The sequence below is a fragment of the Octopus sinensis genome, linkage group LG22 (genome assembly GCF_006345805.1).
Source record: "Octopus sinensis linkage group LG22, ASM634580v1, whole genome shotgun sequence".
Lineage (NCBI taxonomy): Eukaryota > Metazoa > Mollusca > Cephalopoda > Octopoda > Octopodidae > Octopus > Octopus sinensis.
The window spans coordinates 20279280-20303850 of record NC_043018.1 but is presented as its reverse complement, the minus strand read 5'-3'; the positions used below and the strand labels follow the sequence as shown (position 1 = coordinate 20303850).

General features: G+C 40.3%; 1 protein-coding gene across 5 annotated transcripts in view; it reads right to left on the bottom strand.

Annotated features, from left to right (window-relative positions):
- LOC115223120 (alpha-1,6-mannosyl-glycoprotein 2-beta-N-acetylglucosaminyltransferase-like) overlaps positions 1-24571 on the bottom strand; it is a 635056-nt gene that overhangs the window by 1466 nt on the left and 609019 nt on the right. For all 5 annotated transcript variants that reach the window (XM_036512165.1, XM_036512164.1, XM_036512166.1 and 2 more), the window contains 3 exons: positions 15008-15083; positions 9247-9336; positions 1049-1173 (listed from right to left, as the gene is read on the bottom strand). In XM_036512165.1, coding sequence (XP_036368058.1) covers positions 1049-1173; positions 9247-9336; positions 15008-15083 — 291 coding nt within the window. The remainder of the gene's footprint in view (positions 1-1048; positions 1174-9246; positions 9337-15007; positions 15084-24571) is intronic.

The following is a 24571-nucleotide window of genomic DNA, read 5'->3' as shown; positions in this document are numbered from 1 at the left end:
AGGAGAATGTATGTTGAAAGTGCAAATGTGGAGGAGTAGTGGGAGGTTGGTGTGTAGGTGTAGCCATATTGTGTGCAAGGGTATGGGTGTAGACGCTGTTAAAAAGGTGAGGAAAAATTGAAGAAATCAATAAACATAAACAAGAAAATAATTTTCATTTTTGCACTGAGTGAGAGAATAAAAAAGAAATTAGATGTGACATTTGGAGGGACAAGAAGATGGTGATAGAAGTGTGTACATGTGTCAGAATGTTGTGTGATGTATATAAGCAAAATGGAGAAGAAACTTATATATATATATACGAGGGTGAGTCAAAAAGTAATGGCATTTTGTTTAGGACAGGTATAATTACCAACACAGGAACATGTATCATACATCAAAATGAAGCTGGTCCTCTGTGGATCATATCCCTACTTCTCAACATAGTCACCGTTTCTCTCAATAGCAATGTTCCAACTTCGAATGAGAGCATGTATCCCTGCCCTGTAAAATTCTGTTGACTGTTTTTTGAGCCACTTCTTCACTACAGTTTTCACTTCCTCGTCACTGGAATAATGTTTGCTTCTCAAACCCTCTTTTATGGTGCCAAAGAGATGCTAGTCTGAAGGCACTAAATTATTCTAGTGATGAGGAAGTGAAAACTGTAGTGAAGAAGTGGCTCAAAGAGCAGTCAATTTTTACGAGGCAGGGATACATGCTCTCATTCGAAGGTGGACCATTGCTATTGAGAGAAACGGTGACTATGTTGAGAAGTAGGGATGTGAACCCTAACCCTATACTTTGTATATATATATATATATGATATGAATTAGAGATAAAACCACTATTATGCAAATTCAAACAGTGATAGACATAAACCAATACATAAATAACAAATAATATAAATAAATACTGTGAAATTTGATTTCATACTAAATCTAATTTTTCCCTGTAAGTTTGGAGCCATACTCCCCAATATTATTATTATATATACACACACACGCATGCACATATAAATACATGTATATTTTCTGATAGCAGGAACCGTAGAAAAGGCGTTGCTACTCACCATGTTCCCATATGAAATACACGAGTGGCCTTCATTTTCATTACCTTCACAGTACCAGGGATACACTTCATACTCAAATGCTGCAAAGTCCAATCCCAATTGTAATCATCGAAGTTGCAGAATTCCTGTAAAGAGAAAATTCTTCCAATTCTCATCCCTGAAAATTATTTAAACCTTCACTCAGTACAATACTTAAAAAAGGCAAGTTTGTGAAACACTATCTTTTACTTGTTTCAGTCACTGGACTGGAGCCATACTGGGGCACCACCTTCAACGGTATAGTTGAACAAATTTAAGGTGGCGAGCTGGCAGAATCGTTAGCACGCCGGGCGAAATGCTTAGCGGTATTTCATCTGCTGTTACGTTGTGAGTTCAAATTCCGCTGAGGTCGACTTTACCTTTCATCCTTTCGGGGTTGATAAATTAAGTACCAGTTACGCACTGGGGTCGATGTTATCGACTTAATACCTATGTCTGTCCTTGTTTGTCCCTTCTATGTTTAGCCCCTTGTGGGTAATAAAGAAATAGGTATAGTTGAACAAATCAACTCCAGGACTTACTTAAACCTGGTACTTATTGTATTGGTCACTTTTGCTTGAACTGTTAAGTTACATGGGTGTAAACAAACCAACACCAGTGGTCAAGTACTGGGCAAATAGACGCACACAAACATACATGTGTGTGTATATTTGTGCAGAGGTGTGGATGTGTGGTAAAAAAAGTTTGCTCCCGACCACAAGGTTTCTGGTTCAGCCCCATTCCATGATATCATGGGCAAGTGGACTATCGAAGCTCTGCAATAGATCTTGAGAAAAGAAATTCACATAATTGGTGTTGGCATGGCTGTGTGGTAAGAAGTTTACTTCCCAAAAACATAGTTCTGAGTTCAGTCCCACTGCATGGTATTTTGGACAAACATCTACTTGAGCCTCAGGCCAACCAAAGCTTTGTGAGTTGATATGGTAGATGGAAACTGAGAGAAGCCTGTCGTGTATGTCTACCATTACTTGACAACCAGTGTTGGTGTGTTTACGCCCCCGTAACTTAGCAGTTCAGCAAAAGAGACCAATAGCACGAGTACCAGGCTTAAAAATAGAAAAGGCACTAAAAAATTCTTCAAAGCACTGCCCCAGCATGGCCACAATCTAATGACAGAAACAAGTAATAGATAATATCATAGTCCCAAAACTAAGGTACACACAACCATGACCATTAAGAAATCATGTGAGACTTTGAGTCAGAACTTGAGACATGTTTACACAAATTTAAACCATGATTTTTTCTTTAAAAACCAATATGGAGCAGCACTCTCAAAACCTCTTTTGAAACCATAAAGTGTTTGGGAAGTCTAAGTGGCAGCACATTAGATTTCCTCTTCAATCTCAGCACAAGTCTTTGCAACAATGGAATTCCATTTCAGACATCGTCAAAAAATGTTTTAACATCGTCTAATTTTAATTTCTGAATTTATTTAATTGGTGAACAGTATTGATTAATCACCACTGTTCACCATTTAAAAATCAACACCACCGCCACCTGAAGATAATTACATTATCTATTAACGACCCATCAGAATAGCTGTTCGACTATCAGTAAAGATTCAACCGTGTGCTGTGCTGTTACCAAAGGGTATAAACCAAACTGGAGATCAAATTAATGTTTGTGAATAAACAAAACTACACACATTACATATAACTTCCTCTCTCTCTCTCTCGCTTTTACTTGTTTCAGTCATTTGACTGCGACCATGCTGGAGCACTGCCTTTAAGTCGAGCAAATCAACCCCAGGACTTATTCTTTGGAAGCCTAGTACTTATTCTACCGGTCTTTTTTTGCCGAACTGCTAAGTTACGGGGACGTAAGCACACCAGCATCAGTTGTCAAGTGATGTTGTGGGAACAAACACAGACACACAAACATATACACACACATACATATACAAACATATACACACAAACATACATATACATACAAACATATACACACACACACGCACATACATATATAAATTCTGTCTGACCCATGCAAGCATGTCAAAAGAATGATGATGATTTATAACATAAAATTTAATATCTTTCTAGAAAATGTCCATAAAGAAGAAATGAAGGAACTCAACCAAAAAGAATTAACAAGAAAATATTGATACCATTCGCATAAAATCTATAGAAGACACTTGCCCAAGGTACCATGCAGTGGGACTGAACCCAGAACCATGTGGTTGGGAAGCAAGCTTCTTACCACACAGCCCAAAGTAGTTTGGACTGTAATGATCATGGTAATTAACTTGGAAGCACTCCCCCATCACATCTGGCTAACAGGGTACTCATGAAGAATACCAGTGATATTAACAATCTACCAACCAACCAACCAACAGGGCAAGCGGTGGAATATGAAATCTTCAAAGTGTAATAAGTACTCCATAAATCCAATACTTATACCTAGGCTGGCAGTTTCATGTGTCTGTGTGTGGGTGGGAAGTTTAAGTCGATTACAACGACCTCAGTGCATAACTGGTACTTATTTTATTGACCCTGAAAGGACGAAAAGTAAAGTCAACTACACTGGAATCTGAACGCAGAAATGTAAAGACGGACGAAATGCCGCCAAGCACTTTGCCCAGCTTGCTAATGGTTCTGCCAGTTCACCACCTTAACACTGCTACTACTACTACTACTAATAATAATAATAGTAATAATAATTATAATGGTTTCAAATTTTGCCACAAGGGCAGACATTTTGGGGGAGAGGATGTGTCGATTAGATCGACCCTAGTATGCAACTGGTACTTAATTTATCGACCCTGAGATGATGAAAGGCAAAGTCGACCTCAGCGGAATTTGAACTCAGAACGTAGCGACGGGTGAAATACCTATTTCTTTACTACCCACAAGGGGCTAAACATAGAGGGGACAAACAAGGATAGACATAGGTATTAAGTCGATTACATCGACCCCAGTGCGTAACTGGTGCTTAATTTATCGACCCCGAAAGGATGAAAGGCAAAGTCGACCTCGGCGGAATTTGAACTCACAACGTAACGGCAGACGAAATACCGCCAAGCATTTAGCCCGACTTGCTAACGTTTCTGCCAGTTTTAATGGTTTCAGATTTTGCCACAAGGTCAACAATTTCGAGTGAGGGGTTGAATTGATTACATCGACCTCAGTACACAACTGGTATTTACTTTATCAACCCTGAAAGGATGAAAGGCAAAGTCGACCTCGGCGGAATTTGAACCCAGAATGTGAAGAAGAGCAAAATGCCGCTAAGAATTTCGCCCGGTGTGCTAACGAGTCTGCCAGCTGGAACCATAATAATCCAGGAAATATTCCACGTCGTCGCAAGAGGCACAAAGAAGAGCATCTCCGTCCAACTTGCTCCTTCTCTAGAAACAGTAGAGAGAGGAAACCCAAACACACTCAAAGGCAGTGCTCCAGCATGGCCTCAGCCTCTGGCCTAAACCAGTATCAGACGAAAGACAAATATACAGATCGGGGGTTTCGTCAACTTATTAATTTCTTGAGATAATCAGATTAGGGTTATTCCCCCTTACCGCAAATATCTAATTACCTCCCTTTACTACACTGTCTCGGGCCAAACTGTACAAGCGTGACCAACCACGCCGACTTTTGTTTCCTTATAACTTTCAAAATAATCAACAGTCTTTAATGCAATTTTCTACAAATATCTTTCAGATTGTGTAAATTATAATTATATCGGAATTAATGCCAGGAAAAGAGAAAAAAAAAAATTGATGGGTGTGTGCAATCCTATACACATCACATTGTTTTTCAAAATTCCAAGTTTCCTTTTGTGACGTGTGTCACCGATTACTCTTTACTCTTTTACTCGTTTCAGTCATGCGACTGCGGCCATGCTGGAGCACCGCCTTTAGTCGAGCAAATCGACCCCGGGACTTATTCTTTGTAAGCCCAGTACTTATTCTACCGGTCTCTTTTGCCGAACCGCTAAGTGACGGGGACGTAAACACACCAGCATCGGTTGTCAAGTAATGCTTGGGGGACAAACACAGACACACAAACACACACACATACATATATATACATATACATATATACGACAGGCTTCTTTCAGTTTCCATCTACCAAATCCACTCACAAGGCATTGGTCGGCCCGGGGCTATAGTAGAAGACACTTGCCCAAGATGCCACGCAGTGGGACTGAACCCGGAACCATGTGGTTGGTTAGCAAGCTACTTACCACACAGCCACTCCTGCGCCGATTACTTTTTTTTTTTTTAATATATATTAAATTCCGAAATAATCGTAATCTATATCATCTTAAAAGTGTTTGGGATCTTTTCGGTTTGAACGGCAGTTTTTTCTAGCGGTGTCATAAGAAATTGTCACCCATAATTATGACCCTAGTATCGATCTATTGCATTTCAATCTGTTTTAGGGTTAGGGGTGGGGGGAAGGGTATCTTTTTTTCTTCACAAATGTAAATAAACCCAATCTGTTTCATAAACGAGGGACATATATTCATACGGCACAGAATGTTTTTTTTTTTTACCTCAATGGACGTCATTGATTGGTTGAAATTGAAGAAAAACAACAACAAATATCTTACAAACTATAGAATTTTCTCAATAAAGCCAAGAGAAAGAGATGTTTTATAAACACATTCTAACAGTATACGAAGTTTAAAATTTTTTTTAGTTACCTAGAAATTATGTTAAAAACTGCCGTTCAAACCGAAAAGATCCAGTATTTGTAGAAAGTTTCATTAAAAAATATTCATTTTTCTGAAAGTTATGAGGAAACAAACCTAGAGGGGGACACTTACGTAAGTATTCCTAAGTTTCAAGGTAGCATAATTCATTTTTTTTTTTTTTCGGTATTTGCAAATGCATCGGGAAAGAAGTTGACAACGACGATGATGACAGTGGTGGCGATGGCGGAGACGACAAATATTTGTATATGAGGAGGAGGAGGAGGAAAGGAGAGAGAAAGGCAGGGACAGATGGACTTCGATTAAGGCGGCGAGCTGGATGAAACGTTAGCACACCGGGCGAAATGTTTAGCAGTATTTCGCCTGTCTTAACGTTCTGAGTTCATATTCCGCCGAGGTCGACTTTGCCTTTCATCCTTTCGGGGTCGATTAAATAAGTACCAGTTACGCACTGGGGGTCGATATGATCGACTTAATCCGTCTGTCTGTCCTTGTTTGTCCTCTCTCTGTTTAGCCCTTGTAGGTAGTGAAGAAATAGACTTCGATTGAAAGCATGACAGTGAACCAAATAACTCGTTTAAACATATACGAATGTGGACAATGCAACAGTTTATCGATAACAATTAGCAGATCAATGTCTTAAGTATTTTCCCTTTCATCTTTCATTAGTCTTTGTAAATTTCGTTGCTATGTCTCATAACTTGATTCTCGTTAGCAAGATCAATAATAATTATAACAACAATAAGCCTTGTGAGTGGATTTGGTAGACGGAAACTGAAAGAAACCCGTCGTATATATGGATTTTTATATATATATATATTTTTTTTCCTCTGTCTTCCCTTCTTGGGATCTTTCCTTCTCCTTGTTTCCGACGAAGAGCTCCGCTCGAAACGTTAAACCCTCCTTCCCTTCTTTCCTGAGCGTCAATAATACTTTAATTGTTCCACGTCCTCGTGTTGCTGTGTTTTTTTCTCTTTTTTTCTGTGTTTTCTTGTTTGGATTAACTTTATATATGTGTGTGCATGTATGTTTGTGTGTCTGTGTTTGTCCCCCTAGCATTGCTTGACAACCGATGCTGGTGTGCTTATGTCCCTGTTACTTAGCGGTTCGGCAAAAGAGACCGATAGAATAAGTACTGGGCTTACAAAAGAATAAGTCCCGGGGTCGAGTTGCTCGATTAAAGGCGGTGCTCCAGCATGGCCGCGGTCAAATGACTGAAACAAGTAAAAGAGAGTAAAGAGAAAGAGAGTTTCTAATTTAGGTACAAGGCCAGGAATATCAAGGAAAGGCAATTTAGTCGATAGCATCAACCCCAGTAACTTGAACACTGCTTATGTGATGGTGGGGACGACAGTGATGCTATCTGTGGAAGAGAGGAAGAGACTCTGGTTGTCTTTATTTATATATTTATTGCACAGTCCAAAGCCCTTGACTCTTTTCAGGGCCTCCAAAAACTGGGTGGTGGTGGGAGAGAAGCCTTGTCCAAGTGAATGTTTGCTAACAGAGTTGACCCCTCTAAAATCACCCAAAGACCAGGGTGGCAGTAAACTGTCCTGGTGGGATGGTACCTCTGACAGGGAAACATCTGGTGCCCTTTGGAGTAATTTGTCCACCCTGGTTCTCACCTGACATCCAGCTCTCTCAACTGTGACTCCTCAAAGCTGTCTGCATGCAACAGCAGTCATGCCCTGAACAACAATGTTCACAGGCCAGGACAAGGGTTTCAAACCTCCAGTGAGCTGGGACTTGTTTATCTACGCAATATGAAGACTGGACCCAGAGGATTTCACAAAGGAATCCACTTGTATAATAAAGACAATACATTTATTATTAGAACATTTCTGTAAGAGATGAAAGTAGTGACCCTACCAAGAAGTAAAGTTTGTTGCCACTTCAACATGGCTGTTCCATACAAACCAACATTATTGCTATTTTTTACCCCCAAAAGGGCCCCGCCTCTAGCTCGTTATCAGTGGAGCGGCGTGTATCTGATATATTGCATGCAGGGGAGCGTACCCCAACCATCTTGTAGCAACATTCCAGTGGTGGGAGTAGTACCCTATTGTGGGCCTCACCCAGGCATTCTAGTGCTTTAATAGTTATTATGTGTGCATGTGGGGGAGAGGGTACTAAAGTGTTTTCTGTATCTGAAGAAAGAGGAAAAAGAAGAAAAAAAGGAGTTTTCTGAACTGTCGTGTTTGTTATTTTGAAGGGTGAACGTTTGAGGAAAGAGAGATATCGTCTTTGACAGTGAAGTCAAATATATGAGCCGATCGATGGTAGCTAGTTGCTTGCTTTTCATATTTGGGATGGTGGCTGGGTGGGGTTTAGATGCGATAAAGTTTCCTTGATAAGCACAATGAATTGGTACATTTATTTTATTGGCTGAAAGCATGAAGGGCAAAGATGACCTTACAGGATCTTCAACTCAAGAGATAAAGCCAGAAGGAATGTTGCTAAGCATTTTGTCTGGGTGCTAACAATGCTGCCTTAATAATAATAATAATAATAATAATAATCCTTTCTACAATAGGGCATAAAACCTGAAATTGTGGGAAGCGGGGAGACCGGTCAATTAGATCCACCCCAGTATGCAACTGGTACTTAATTTATCGATCAAAAAGGATGAAAGGCAAAGTCGACCTCAGCAGAATTTGAACTCAGAATGTAAAGGGCGTGAAGAAATACTGCAAAGCATTTTGTCCAGCGTGCTAACGAGTTTCTCTGCTAATTGCCTTAACCCTTTCGATACCAACCCAGCTGAAACTGGCTCTGGCTCTTTAGTACAAATGTCTGGTTTTCAAAAGATCTGAATTAAAACCTTCCACCAAACCTAAGTCACAATTTATGTCCCTAACTCTAGCTTAATGATAACTAAGTTATTTTACTTTAAATATAACAAAGAATTAAGTAATTGAAAGAAACACAGAGCATCTCAAAATAAATTCAGTAACGAAAGGGTTAATAGCAATAATGGCATAAAATTTTGCCACAAAGGCAGCTTGGAGATGAGTCAAATACATCAACACCTCATCCGACCACACCAAGTGTTCAACTTGTACTAATTTTATTGATCCCAAAAGGATGAAAGGCTAAGTTGACCTTGACGGAATTTGAACTCAGAACGTAATGATGGATAAGTATTTTGTCCAGTGTGCTAATGGTTCTGCCAGCTCACTGCCTTGAAAATAATAATAATAACTTTGCCACAAGGGCAGCTTGGGGGAGGGGTTTAAGTTGATTACATCGACCCTAGTACATAACTGGTACTTATTGGATCAACCTCGAAAGTTGACCTCGGCAGAATTTGAACTCAGAACATACTGACAGATAAAATACCGCTAAGCATTTTGCCATGGCATGCTAATGATTCTGCCAGCTCACCACCTTAATAATAATAATCCTTTCTACAATAGGTACAATGCCTGGATTTTGTGGGGGGGGGGGCACAGTTGAACAACAAAGTTCCCAATAAAGCAATAAATCAATTGATTGTATTTACTTACCAGACCACATTTTTTAATATCTAACCACATCTGGCGAATAAATGCCATGCCCATGTTGTGTTTAGATGAAACCCAACGAGCAATTTCCACCTGAGAGAAAAAAAACAAAAGAAAATCAGATAACAAATGCGACAACGAATAAATCAAAAAACAAAAAAAAACAGTTTCAATACTTTGAAATAAGCTTTTTTTCCTGTCTTTGTCTCCAATTGCCAACTGCAGTAAACCAGGTATTTATAATATTACGTGCAGTAAACCAGGTATTTATAATATTACATACAGTAAACCAGGTATTTATAATATTACGTGCTCTAATTGTGACAAAGCTTTGTGGTTTTTTTGCACAAATTGTTTTATGGAGCCACTAAAATTTGCAATCACAGTCTGCGCAAATCAATAAGGCAGTCTCTCTGTGTGTTCATTTGATATGCTAACATTAACAGCCAAAACCCCATTCCTTCATTTTTCGTCAAATCTCATCATCATGGTTGCATTCTTAGATTGTCCTCAATAAAGATGTAAACTCTTTTGAGTTTGGTGCCATAGCATTTTTTTTCCGTTCTCGAATTTTGTTGGCCCACCCCTGAAGGGGTTACTTCATTGTAATGATGGTCCAGGGTAGACTTTGAACTGAACATGCTTAGAGCTGGAATGAATATTGCAGATCATCCTGGATGGGTACAACTTTCTTCATTGACTTCCACCCTTTTTAAAAATTTTTTATGTCAAAGTTGATTTTGACTGGATTTGAACCTTGAACCTAAAGAGTTCAGACAAATAGCAACAAGGCATTTAATCTGATGCTTCAACAAGTCTACCAATTTCCTCTTCCGCCTTAACCCTTTAGCAGTTAAACCGACCGTATCAAGCCAAAATGTTCCTTCTGTCTTATGTTCAAATTGGCCATATTTGGTCTTTCACACTTATCGGATCATTGAAATCTCAAAGGATTAATTCGAAACAATGGGAATAAATAAGGATTACATTTGACAGAGGAATCTGAATGCTAAATGGTTAAGACATGAAGAATTCTTTGGACAATTTAGTTCTGATATGTAAAAGTATATTTTATCATTTATTTGTTTCAGTTACTGGACTGTGGCCATGCTGTGACACTACCTTGAAGGGTTCAGTCAAACAACTTGATACTGGTACTTATTCTATCAGTCTCTTCTGCTGAGCTGCTAAGTTATGGAGAACCCTAGTTGCCAATTAGTGGCAGAATACAAAACACACACACACACACACACACACACATTGTTACACTTGGGGAAATTTCTTTAGTTGTCTATATAATATACAGGGACAGCCGAGGAGCAGAAACGCCAGATGCGGAAAGCCAGAGCCGCCTGCACCAGTAGCACGGCCCCTACCCACTTCTGCCCCACCCGTGGGAGGGGCTTCCTTGCCCGGATTGGCCTCACCAGCCACCTCCGGTCTCATAGCAGCAGTTCCACCAGATGATGTCAGTGGTCATCTTCGAACCCGAAGGACGAACATTATTATGAAATATGTAAATCTTTGTGATTCCTATTAAAAAATGAAATACGTGTAACAGAAAATAAATAATACAAAAGAAATTCCATTTTTCCATTTCGCTTCACAAATACTATTTCCATAATTCTCAACTCTGATATAGATTTTGATTACCATACAGCTGTGACTGTGACCATATATTCGATCATAATAATGGATTAAACAGATGTGGTTCAAGTGAAAACAGCTGGGTTTTATCCTAACAACCTATATTATGTAATGGTGTGTGTGTGTGTGTAGCAGGGTCACAGCATTCTTAAGTGCTATTAGTAACATGTAACCTATCACAACGTGTTGCGTGGTCATGTCCTCAGCAACTAAACCGAGAACCCCGTGAAGCTTGCTTGTCGGGAAGGGTGATTTACTGGATAGCCTGGTGTATGAAAAGCAACACCTGTCAAAGGAATCTCAGTGGAGTCAACAGCCATGCAACAATGTGTATATATGTGTGTGTATGCATAAATGTATTCCAGGCAGGTATGCACCAGAATGTAGAAATACTTGGTTCAGGTAAATCCAAGCTGTTTCCGCTTCAAGTACATTTTTATTCCATTATTACAATCCAATATGTAGTCACAGTTGCTGCTGTATCATCATCATCATCATTCGATATCTGTTGTCCATGGTTTGACCAGGGTTGGTAAGCTGAGGGGCTGTACCAGACTCCAGTCTGATTTGGCATGGTTTCTGTGGCTGGATGCCTTTCCTCATGCCAACCACTTTACAGAGTGTAATGGATACTTTTACGTGCGACCGGCACTGGTGCCAGCTGTGTGACACCAGTATCTGCCACAACTACGATTTCACTTGGCTTAATGAGTCTTCTCAAGCACAGTATATTGCCAAAGGACTTACTCATTTGTCATTGTTTTTCAAAATACATTTTAAAATTGAGAATAATGAAAATATTATTTACAGGGTTATTATATAACAGAACAGGAAAGTGGGAAAAATTTTGTTATTTATTCTCCATTACTTGTGTTTCATTTGCTGTGGGCACAGTAAGTCCACTAGGAGTGAGGGACCCCTGGCCTGGGTCAAGGTACCCATCTAGGAGAAAGCTAACTTGTATATAAAACCCACTGCACTACCGAGTCAAATATCTTGTACTTTGCTTTCTCTAGGCTTCTTGCTATTGCTAATTAGTTGTTGTAGTGTTGTGCTGATACTCCTATCAGCGATGATCATAATTGGTTAACAAGTAGACAGCCATCATATATATATATATATATATATATATATATATATATGAAATAGGTATAAGAATGTGGATTGTCCGTTTAATTAAAAAATTCTATATGTGGCTGAAGATTGCTCGACATTTTAAAACTGATGTAATACTTACAGTGTTTAATAAAATGAAGTAGCATGAAACGATTGTACCACATTACCTCAGATATACTTGTTGCTTATTTTGATTATAATCACCCCATTTGATTTATATGGATAATACCATACAAAATTCTGGTGCCTTTAACTTAAGTACCATATTCATCTGAATCTAAATTTTGCTGAACTTATATATATATATCTAGACGTGGATTAGTTCATACACATATATTACACAATTCTCATCACCAATACATAATATATACTTTTCATGCCTGCTTTACACAGGTCATCATCACAGACCAGTCCAGTTCTCATTCTAAGTTACTGCCCTCATAAATAGGTTGGGGGCCACATGTTTATTTTGGACATACTTTCTATGGCTGGATGTCCTTCCTATCACTAGACACCTTATAGAGCATGCTGGGTACCTTGTCCACAACTAGACTAAAATGCCGCTTGAGCTGGGTTTGCATCAGAATTGGAAACATGTTTAATAAAATTCTTAATAGGAAGCTGCAATATAACAGAAGTCTTTATTTGAGCTCAAAAAGATTAAATGCTTAGAAGAGAAAAATGAAAAATAAATAAGAGTGTAAAAGGTTAAATTATTGTAAAATTAAGGCCATCTTTTACTTCAGAAAAGCAACCCCAAAATTACTTCTAGAAGGAAGCAAAAAGGAAAAATAAGATTGTGGTTTCGATTCTAAGACCGGGCGATGCATTGGGTTCATGAGCGAAACAGTTTGGAACCCCTATCTTGCACAGAACATTGACCTCCTGGAATCTGTCCAGAGACGTGCAACCAAACGCATACCCTCCATCAGACACCTACCATATTCTGAGCGCCTTGTTTCCCTGGGCATGGATTCACTGAAGCTCCGGCGTTTGGCGACGGACTTGGTAAACACCCACAAAGTTATCAACCACCTCACCAACAACAACACTGAACACCTTTTTGATCTCCATGTGTCTAACACACGTGGACATGCCTACAAAGTCAGAAAACAATACAGCTCCCATGACTTTCGGAAACATTTTTTCACGCTCAGAGTTGCTGAAGCATGGAATAAACTGCCTGCGTCAGTTGTTGACTGCCATGACACTGCATCTTTTAAGGCCCTCATGCTTTCCGAAATCTGCCGAAACTACACCTGATTATATATACACTTTAGAGGAGTTGTAGTGCACCTGAGCACTGTACACAATTATTATTATTATTATTATTATTATTATTATTATTGCTCCAGTCTACACAAGGAAAGAAAAATGGAATTAAGTGATGAAAGGGTGGTGTGGGAGGGATTAACAGGCCACACGCCCCAGTCCGAATGATGTGTTTAGCCACACCCTGAGGACATAACAGCAAAGGCATTGCCTCAAAGAAAGGCCATCAGCACTTGCTGTTGTTAACGGCCACCTCGCTTTGCAGGGCTTGTTTCTCAGACGGGCTGTCACCATTCTGATTTTGTGGAGGAGATCAATAGCTGCAATATTGATTATAGAAACAGAGAAATGAACACCATGCTGGAGCAACTGGTCTCATCATCATCATCATCATTTAGCGTCCGCTTTCCATGCTAGCATGGGTTGGACGGTTCAACTGGGGTCTGGGAAGCCCGAAGGCTGCACCAGGCTCCAGTCAGATCTGGCAGTGTTTCTACAGCTGGATGCCCCTTCCTAACGCCAACCACTCCGTGAGTGTAGTGGGTGTGCTTTTTATGTGCCACCGACACAGATCATTCTTGTGGCTATGGCGAAAGAATGTCTAGAGTTTTTGTTATAATCTACTAAAACAGGAAAAATCCCCTCAAAATCTGACCAAGTGGGTGCTTATGATGCATGTTGTCGACTCTATAGATTTCAGAAGATATGTGACACGTGAGACATTAAAGAACAAAGAACAAAGAATGGAGTTTTAAAAGGGAGAAAAACAAATTATTTTTGATCTATTACACAGCACAGCTCCCATGACTTCAGGAAACATTTTTTCACGCTGAGAGTTGCTGAAGCGTGGAACAAGCTGCCGGCATCGGTTGTTAGTTGTCGGAGCACTGCATCCTTCAAAACTTCCATGCTTCCTGAGATTCGCCAACACTACACTTGATTTTCTCCCCTCCATACACACACAAGCATGTTCACTTTCCAGACATTTCTACATTACTGCATGTACTTTATATGCACTTTCTGACAAGTTGTGGTGCACCTGAGCACTGTATACAATAATTTCATTATTATATATTATATTCATGTTTGTACTTTTTGTTTGCTTTTATATTATTTAGTGAAATACAGACTTTGACTGTTATTTGCTAGTTTTGTTGTCTCAAAGTATTGAATATTTTGCAAACCAAATAATAAGTCTTTGAAATAATTGTTTAAGGGACATGCAGTCGCGATGTATATAACAATGGAAATATTCTATTGACGTTTGTCGAAGCTTTTTCACTTTCCATTTTAGCTTCTTTCTATTCTAGGTCATGCTTTGTTTAGCAAATATTCTCTCACAAATGCACGCTTCTTCACAGGTGTGAAGTCTCCTCTTCCATCACCATCACACAAAGCAGCTGTTTCTACACCCTTTCTCTTGTACTACTACTGCTACTATGATGGCCCCTGCTCCTTTGAACTACCAAGCTCCATATTCCTTTGACAAAGGACCACTCTACAACCTCACCTTACTCTGATCCTTATTGCGTTGTGTCTCACTGTCTGTCCCCTGTATCAAGTTCCTGCACTGAACACTTTACCAAATCATTTGCCTCCACAGTTGACCCCTTCTGAAAAGCTCCTGCCCCTTTTCCTGAAATCACACTCATCATCCTACACTACTAAGACTTGCAAAAGTAATGGAGAGAGAGAGAGAGAGAGAAGGGTCATCAAAGTTTAAACTTACCTTGCCGGCATTCAGTCCATAGTTTTGGGTTTTATCGTAATTTCCTAATGTAAGTATCCTACAATCTTTGCAGTCTCTGGAAAATAAATAAATAAATAAAATAAATGAATAATTAAATAGATAATTAAAAAAAAAAAAAGAACCTAATGATGAACTGAAAGTTAGAAAATTACTATTCTTAAATCTCACAACGAGAGATATTCAGCAACAGTACTTTGGAGTAAAGATTGTTTGCCATAACATGGCAGTCCTGGTTTAGGACAAATGTTGCTGTAATTTAGCCTCAGGAGACATCGTCTCCAGCTGGCTCTACGACACGACCTGTGTCCTTATATTTTCAAACAAGGGAATCTAGCACCCCCACTCAAATACTGTTGCTGAATATCTCTCGTTGTGAGATTTACGAATAGTAATTTTCTAATTTATAGGTCAGTGATTAGTTGTCACTTTGAAAACTTTATATTTCGAATGGGAATTTAGCAGCACCACCTCTAGCCGAACAATTATTCTGTGCTGATGAAGGGAAATAACCTGGAAATCGTGATTTCTGGGATATTGTCTTGAGCTGAGTGAGGGTGCTAGACTCCCTTGTCCGAAAATATAAGGACACAGATCATGTTGTATAGCCGTTAAAATAACTATTGCGGGTCCTCAATTCACTATTTTGTTGCATGGACCCCCTCACAAAATCTTATATGGACCTCAGGGGCCATATATACCCTGACTGAGAACCCCTGGGTTAAACAAGCTAAATAGTTAAATATGTTGTGTGGAAACCTAGAATAACTGATCATCATCATCATCGTTTAGCGCCCGCTTTCCATGCTAGCATGGGTTGGACAGTTCGACCGGGGATCTAGGAAGCCAGAAGGCTGCACCAGGCTCCGGTCTTATCTGGCAATGTTTCTACAGCTGGATGCCCTTCCTAACGCCAACCACTCCATGAGTGTAGTGGGTGCTTTTTATGTGCCACCTGCACTGGTGCCAGGCGAGGCTGGCATTGGCCACGGTCGGATTGGTGCATTTTACGTGCCACCTGCATGGAAGCCAGTCGAGGCGGCACTGGCTTCGGCCACGATTCGGATGGTGCTTTTTACGTGCCACCGACACGGAAGCCAGTCGAGGCGGCGCTGGCATCGGCCACGATTCGGATAGTGCTTTTTACATATCTCCAGTCCAGCCAACAAAAACTAAAACTGGTTTCTACTAATATGTCCCGGTATCTTATTTGCTTCTTTTACTTATTTGTTTTTTTTGGTTGTTGAATCAATGACAATGTAAACAATGTAAACAGATCAATAGAGAACTGGATATAATCAATAATCTACTTCATGGATTTAGAAAAAAAAAACAACAAAAAAAACCTAATTTTCTCGACCTCTGAATAGTACTTCAATCTGTCTTGTGTACTCACTGGAGTAGCATTATTAACGCTGTCAATCACAAAATAGAATCTTAATTGTTGATGGATTACAACACTTGCCCCTTGGTCTGCCTGCCAATAGATTATCAAACTTGCGGCTGTTGAGAGACACTTGAAAGTTTCAAGTGTCGTAAACAAAGCAGTCCAGACTGAAACACCATCCTAAACTTTCATTGTTAATAAACATAAGTAAATATCCCGGTTTGCAGGGAGTAAAAAGGAACAACAGAATTTTTAAAAAATGTAAAAAAAAAAAAATAAATACACAGGCGCAGGTGTGGCTGTGTGGTAAGTAGCTTGCTAACCAACAACATGGTTCCGGGTTCAGTCCCACTGCGTGGCATCTTGGGCAAGTGTCTTCTGCTATAGCCCCAGGCTGACCAATGCCTTGTGAGTGGATTTGGTAGACAGAAACTGAAAGAAGCCTGTCGTATATATGTGTATATATATAAGTGTGTGTGTCTGTGTTTGTCCCCCCCTAACATTGCTTGATAACCGATGCTGGTGTGTTTACGTCCCCGTCACTTAGCGGTTCGGCAAAAGAGACTGATAGAATAAGTACTGGGCTTACAAAGAATAAGTCCCGGGGTCGATTTGCTCGACTAAAGGCGGTGCTCCAGCATGGCCGCAGTCAAATGACTGAAACAAGTAAAAGAGTACACATACACCCAAAATGATAACATTTCAAGTAATTTTCGTTCTACACTCTTTCTTCTTCCCACCACAACAAACATATCCAACCATCTAAAAATTAGGTGCCACTATTTTGACAGTTTGTTTGCTTAATTAAATATCTACTTTACTATCTGCTTTTGTTAAGGCGATTGTCTTTTTTTCTTATGGCAACAAGAATGGCATCTGGCCATTGAAAATCTGCCTCAATGAATTGTGTGTTAACCTGTGCTAACAGGGAAAAGGGAACATGATGGCATTGACAACGGTCTCAATATTTCGGGGTGAAAATCCCTTTATCAAAAGAGGACAGAAGACGACAGTGAAGTGGTATCTAGCATACACAAGTGAGGAAGATGTGAGCAGACAGGTAGGCCAGTGCAGTGTGACATGCACAAACCGGTATGATAGCAACAAGCCATCCACTTCATACAGTTTGTATCTGCTGTTAATAGACAGGTTTAACTGATTAATGTGGATGGTGTCATTAATCCTCAAATTTGCAATGGGGTATTCGATGGCTTTGATATTTACTGTGATGTCTTCAGGGCATCATTATTCTAGATGTTTCTAAACAGAAGCAGTATTTCTGTGTAGACATGTTTGTAGGATTTTTCATACTTTCCACCTTTTTTTTTGGGGGGGGGGGGTTGTTTATATTTTTCATGCTTCCTTCTCTCCATTTTGTCTTCCAATATGTTATGTATTTGACAGTCAGTTTGTGACCCACACCTTTTAATGCATAACTCGTTGGTTTGGTTATAGCTTATGTCAACAATGACGTGATCTATATGAAAGAGCAACTTCAAATACATTCACACACACACACACACATTCTTTTATTTGCTTTCCATCACTGGAAGGGCCATACTGGAGCACTAGCTTCTTATAATCTTGATGTTGTTAGTGTTTAGCCCAAGGCCAGGCCTGATTAAGCAGACCCATGATTGAAGACACGGCAGTTGTGACTATCCTATCTGCCTTTTTTTTATATATATGTGTGCATGTGTGTATATATATATATATATATATATATATATATATATATTTAACAAAGTGGAGTTGTAGGGTACCACACGAGTGGAATTATATACGAAAGAAGGTTTGAAAATGCAATTTTAAAAGATGTTTATTTACTTATCTTTTAAAATTGCATTTTCAAACCTTCTTTCGTATATATATATATATACCGGAGTAAACACATAAATGTGAAACAAGGTGGAAAAAAGAGTACTCAAATACCAGTGGTAGAGTAATATGCTTTATTTAAAGCAGCAGAAAACTCAACAAAATCTGTTACTCTGAGTTTCTCGTTGCCGTTCATCAGACAGTTTTTGCTAGAATGGAACTGATATATCAATTCCATTCTAGCAAAAACTGTCTGATGAACGGCAATGAGAAACTCAGAGTAACAGATTTTGTTGAATTTTCTGCTGCTTAAAATAAAGTATATATATATATATATATATAGCTACATTATCTACAACTACATCATCTAATACGTCCTTCCTTTTCATAATGTATCCTTCCATTTTATCCTATACATCCTTCCTTTTGATCTGTGTTCTTCCTTTTTATCTATATCCTTCCTCTGTATATCCTTTTATCTATATCCTTCCTTTGTATACAATCTTTATTATCAGATGTATCCTTTTTTTATCAAATGTATCCTTCCATTTTATCTCATATATCCTTTCGTCTTTTTTTTTTCTTAAGATAGCAGGTTGTCGATTTGCAGGAGATTGGTTGCTATTTTTAGCAGATCAAATGGCTACATATCAGCTGTGTCGATAGGGGCAAACATTCCTATATTTCAAAAATAAACAAAAAAAAATATTTGATTTAAGGTCCTGATTTTTTTTATCACCAGTTTGGCTCCCAAGTTGACTGGCATCATTTCCCAATAATTGGGTCGTATTTTATTTCTTTTCAAAAATTAGTTTCCTATTACCAAGCGCTGATATCAGCCAGCAAGTATTTTTACGCAGTTTACTGTACTGCCATTTTCTGCAGTTTTATCGTTAAATTATACATTTATCTCTCGGTTTAAGTAAGCAGTCAGGAAGGAGCCAAGGAATTTTTTTTTATCAAACTTTCTGAAATAACTTCAGAAGAAAAGCTCAAAAGATTCTAATCACATTTAACTCCACCCTATGCTTCTCTAAATATTTGGGTACAAGAATCACTAATCAGGTTGAAATCTTATCTAAATAAGATTTCTCAACGGCTGCGTGAAGGATATTGTCATAGATTGAGGAATTAAAAGAGTAAGTTAGAGACAATATTTGTGGAACAAAAGATGTGAATGGTAGAATCAGGATTGCTATGCAGGAGCAATGGAAATCAGTATCAAGAGGCACCTGTTCATATACTCTCTCTTTTACTCTTTTACTTGTTTCAGTCATTTGACTGCGGCCATGCTGGAGCACCACCTTTAGTCGAACAAATCAACACCAGGACTTATTCTTTGTAAGCCCAGTACTTATTCTATCGGTCTCTTTTACCGAACCGCTAAGTGACGGGGACGTAAACACACCAGCATCGGTTGTCAAGCAATACTAGGGGGACAAACACAGACGCACAAACATACACATACATCATCATCATCATCATCATCGTTTAGCGTCCGTTCTCCATGCTGGCATGGGTTGGACGGTTCAACTGGGGTCTGGGAAGCCAGAAAGCTGCACCAGGCCCAGTCTGATCTGGCAATGTTTCTACGGCTGGATGCCCTCCTAACACCAACCACTCCATGAGTGTAGTGGGTGCTTTTTACATGCCACCGGCACAGGTGCCAGATGAGACTGGCACACGGCCACGATCGGATGGTGCTTTTTAAGTGCCACTGGCACATACATATATATACATATATACGGCAGGCCTCTTTCAGTTTCCGTCTACCAAATCCACTCACAAGGCATCGGTCGGCCTGAGGCTATAGCAGAAGACACTTGTCCAAGGTGCCATGCAGTGGGACTGAACCCGGAACCATGTGGTTGGTTAGCAAGCTACTTACCACACAGCCACTCCTGCGCCTATGTTGATATCCTGAAATATTGGTTTCAAATTTTGGCACAGGATCAGCAATTTCAGGAGAGGGGAGGGGGTAAGTTGATTATATCAACCTTAGAATGTAACTTTTTTTTTTTAATACCCTGAAAGGATGAAAGACAAAGACGATCTTGTTGGAATTTGAACTCTGAACATAAATGCTTCTAAGCATTTTGTCTGACACTTATTCTACCAATCTCTTTCACTGAACTGCTAAGTTAAGGGGATGTGAACAAACCAACACCAGCTGAGACATAGTGGTAAGAGACACCACAAACATTCCCCTCCCCACACTTATATACACACATACTTGACAGGCTTCCACACAGTTTCTGTCTTCCATACAGTTTCTGTCTCACATGGTTTTGGTTGGCCTGGGGCTATAGTAGAAGATACTTGTCCAAGGTACCGTGCAGAAGGACTGAACCTGAAACTACATGGTTGCCAAATGAACTTTTTAATCCCTATACTTAGCCACATATGTACAGATGCATCACTGGGTATCACTATCTGAGAGAGGCTCTTCTCGTAAACAGGCCAGTGTCCAAGCCAAGAGAGACTTGTAGTTCTTATCTACTTATCTAATTAACGCTATGGAAACCAAAGCTAATCCTCACCCCTACCACCACCCCTCATTAACGAAAGAATTAATTCCACTGGACAAAATATGGTGTAGGGAAGCCTGCGTCAGTGAAAGACCCATTACTTCCACATTTCTGAAATTGCCACAAATTATAGATGAAAAGACTGGAAGACACATAAACCGATAAATACTTCGTTCAGATGATGCAAAATATTTTATTAGTTTACAGTGGCCATAAATAGACAATAAACTAGGTTTACCAAGCTGGATTAATTGCAGAGTGGTGCCAGAAAACACTTTAAGACAATTATGATTTAATGAAGTCTTGTTCCTTGAGTCAAGCAACTGTCTTCATTGGATTTGAAAGTAATCGTTTAGCAAGCAATAAATCTACTTTAAGCATTAGATAACACTTAAATATTCTCTCAGATATTTAATCTTCAATATTCATAATCCTGTTATCTGGCTTCGTTGAGGGTTTTAACATGTAATTATTACAAGCAGTTGTAATCATTCGTCGCTAAGTGCAAAACTGAACATTTTCATAACTTGATGTATCTAATAAATTAATGAAGTTTGTTAATTTTTCTGATTTCATCATCATCATCATCATCATCGTTTAACGTCCGTTTTCCATGCTGGCATGGGTTGGACGGTTCAACCGGGGTCTGGGAAGCCAGGGGGCTGCACCAGGCTGCAGTCTGATCTGGCAGTGTTTCTACAGCTGGATGCCCTTCCTAATGTCAACCACTCCGTGAGTGTAGTGGGTGCTTTTTTACGTGCCACCAGCACAGGGGCCAGAGGAGGCTGGCAAATAACCACGATCAGTTGGTGCTTTTACATGTCACCGGCACAGACACCAGTCAAGGTGGCGCTGGCATCGGTCACGTTTGGATGGCGCTGGCATCGGTCACATTAAGATGGCACCTTTTACATGCCACTGGCACGGGTATCACAACTACAATTTCCATTTGATTTTTATTTCGATGTTGACATACTTGACTCAATAGGTTTCCTCGAGCACAGCAGGTCGCCCTGTAAGTGATATGCAACAGAACTGGTTCATTCCTCCAGCACAGTAACAGACTTCATGGACAGAATCTACACTGAGTTGGGTAAGTATTAACATTAAATTACTTGGATTACTCAGTCAGATCTAATCCTTATTTATCCACATTGTTTTGAAATAATCATACATTATCTCAGAGCTCTGGAGATTTTAACAATCTGGTGGTACATAAAAAAGCACAATCCGACTCGTGGCCGATGCCAGCGCCGCCTCAACTGGCTTCCGTGCCGGTGGCACGTAAAATACACCAATCCGACCGTGGCCGTTGCCAGCCTCGCCTGGCACCTGTGCAGGTGGCACGTTAAAAACACCCACTACACTCACGAAGTGGTTGGCGTTAGGAAGGGCATCCATTTGTAGAAACACTGCCAGATAAGACTGGAGCCTGGTGCAGCCTTCTGGCTTCCCAGATCCCCGGTCGAACCATCCAACCCATGGTAGCATGGAGAACGGATGTTAAACGATGATGATTGTTCATTTTTACTGTCACATTGTAGGGTAGGCGTGAAAAGTCGGATCCAGCCAGTTTGAACATAAAAGAAGCAGAATATTTTGGTTGGCTATGGTCGGTTTGAATGATTAAGGATAAAAGGAATGCCATTCTGGAGTAAGTGATGCAAAGAGACATTTCTTATAGAGAGTGGCATTGGCCAATCCTCACCACGGAAAATCACTGACCTTGTGCCAAAATCAGAAACTATTATGGAGAGTGCCGACAATTTTAGAATTCTAGACAAAATCCCTAGCAGAATCAACTCAAAGGGGTCAATGGTATGAGTACTGGTCATATACTGGGGTCAATTCAATCAATAAATATGCAAGGGCTTGCTCAAGCCTTTCTTTTATTGTTTTAATTGTTTCAGGTATTTGACTGTGGCCATGCTAGAGCACCACCTTGAAGGGTTTTAGTCAAAGAAATCAATCCCAGGAATTGTGTTTTTTAAGCCTAGTACTTATTCTGTTGATCTCTTTTGCTGAACTGCTAAGTTACAGAGATGTAAACATACCAACATGATGGGCTTCTTTCAATTTCCATCCACCAAATCCACTTGCAAGGTTTTGTTCAGCCTGAGGCTATAGTACAAGACACTTGCCCAAGGTGCCATACAGTGGGACTGAACCCAGAACCATGTGGTTTGCCTGTACATGTATCTTTTATCTTTTACTTTTTTCAGTCATTGGACTGTGGCCATGCAGCATGAAAGGTTTAATCAAATAAACTGACCTCAGAATTTTAAGTTGTTAAGTCCGACACTTATTCTACCAATCTCTTTTGCTGAACTGTTAAGTTAAGGTGGATGTAAACAAACCAGCACCAGTTGACAAGTGGTGGTGAGGGAACCACAACCCACACCTCACATACACACATGATGGCCTTCCATGCGGTTTCTGTCTATCAAATTCTCTCACAAGGCATCAGTTGGTCTGGTATTGATGTATGCGGCAACCATCACTGTCACCGGCAGCAGCAGCAGTGGAGGCGCAATGGCCCGGTGGTTAGGGCAGCGGACTCGCAGTCGGAGTATTGCAGTTTCGATTCCCAGACCGGGCGTTGTGTGTGTTTATTGAGCAAAAACACCAAAAGTTCCATGAGGTTCCAGCAGGGGGTGGTGGCAACCCCAGTTGTACTCTTTCACTCCAACTTTCTCTCACTCTTTCTTCCTGTTTCTTGTCCCCGACTTCCTACGCAACCACTGAGCCTGGATGCGCATTTATCCATCCGTCGATGCTCTCGGTGTCGGGGGTTGACCTGCTTTCTCTTCTGCGGGTCTTACGAATAGCAAAGGACCACATTTCAGACTTCTCCCACTAATGGGACAAAGACTGCTTCGCTCAACAAACAAACAAGCAGCAACTGCCACACTACAGCAGCGACAGCAGCACCAACAGCTGCCACCAGTTCCAACAGCAATAGCCACACCATCTTGAATAACTGCACTTACTGAAGCCAACAAAGGACCTTCAACATCAGTGACCCCGCCAACATTTTCACTACCCAAAACCCCCTTTTTAGATTCAAATGAATTTTCCCCCAACACCTCCTCCCCCACCACACAGACCCTAATCTTTTGAAAAGTCTATTCATTCAATAAACCAGTTTTATCAATTAACAGAAACAAACAATTACCTCCAGTTTCATCTCTCAATTAAAAGTTATACGAGTAACTGAGTAATTACATGAAAAGCATTGGAGCCTTTTAGAATTTCGAACACAGCTCACTGACCATCAAGCCCTTACCCCTACCACCACCTGTCCCCACATAGTACAGGTCTGCAGACAACAGGTTGGGCAACCTGTTAGAAATAACTTTTAAATCCCACCTTGAAACACACTCTGTTAAATGAAAACCGCTGCTACTACTACTACTACTACTACTACTACTACTACTACTTCAATGTGCATCATCATCATCATCATAATCATCATTTAACGTCCTTTCTCCATGCTAGCATGGGTTGGACGGTTCGACCGGGGATCTGGGAAGGCAGAAGGCTGCAACAGGCTCTGGTCTTATCTGGCAATGTTTCTACAGCTGGATGCCCTTCCTAACGCCAACCACTCCGTGAGTGTAGTGGGTGCTTTTTACGTGCCACCTGCACTGGTGCTGGGCGAGGCTGGCATCGGCCACGGTCGGATTGGTGTATTTTACGTGCCACCGGCACGGGGGGCCAGTCGAGGCGGCACTGGCTTCGGCCACGATTCGGATGGTGCTTTTTACGTGCCACCGACACGGAAGCCAGTCGAGGCGGCGCTGGCATCGGCCA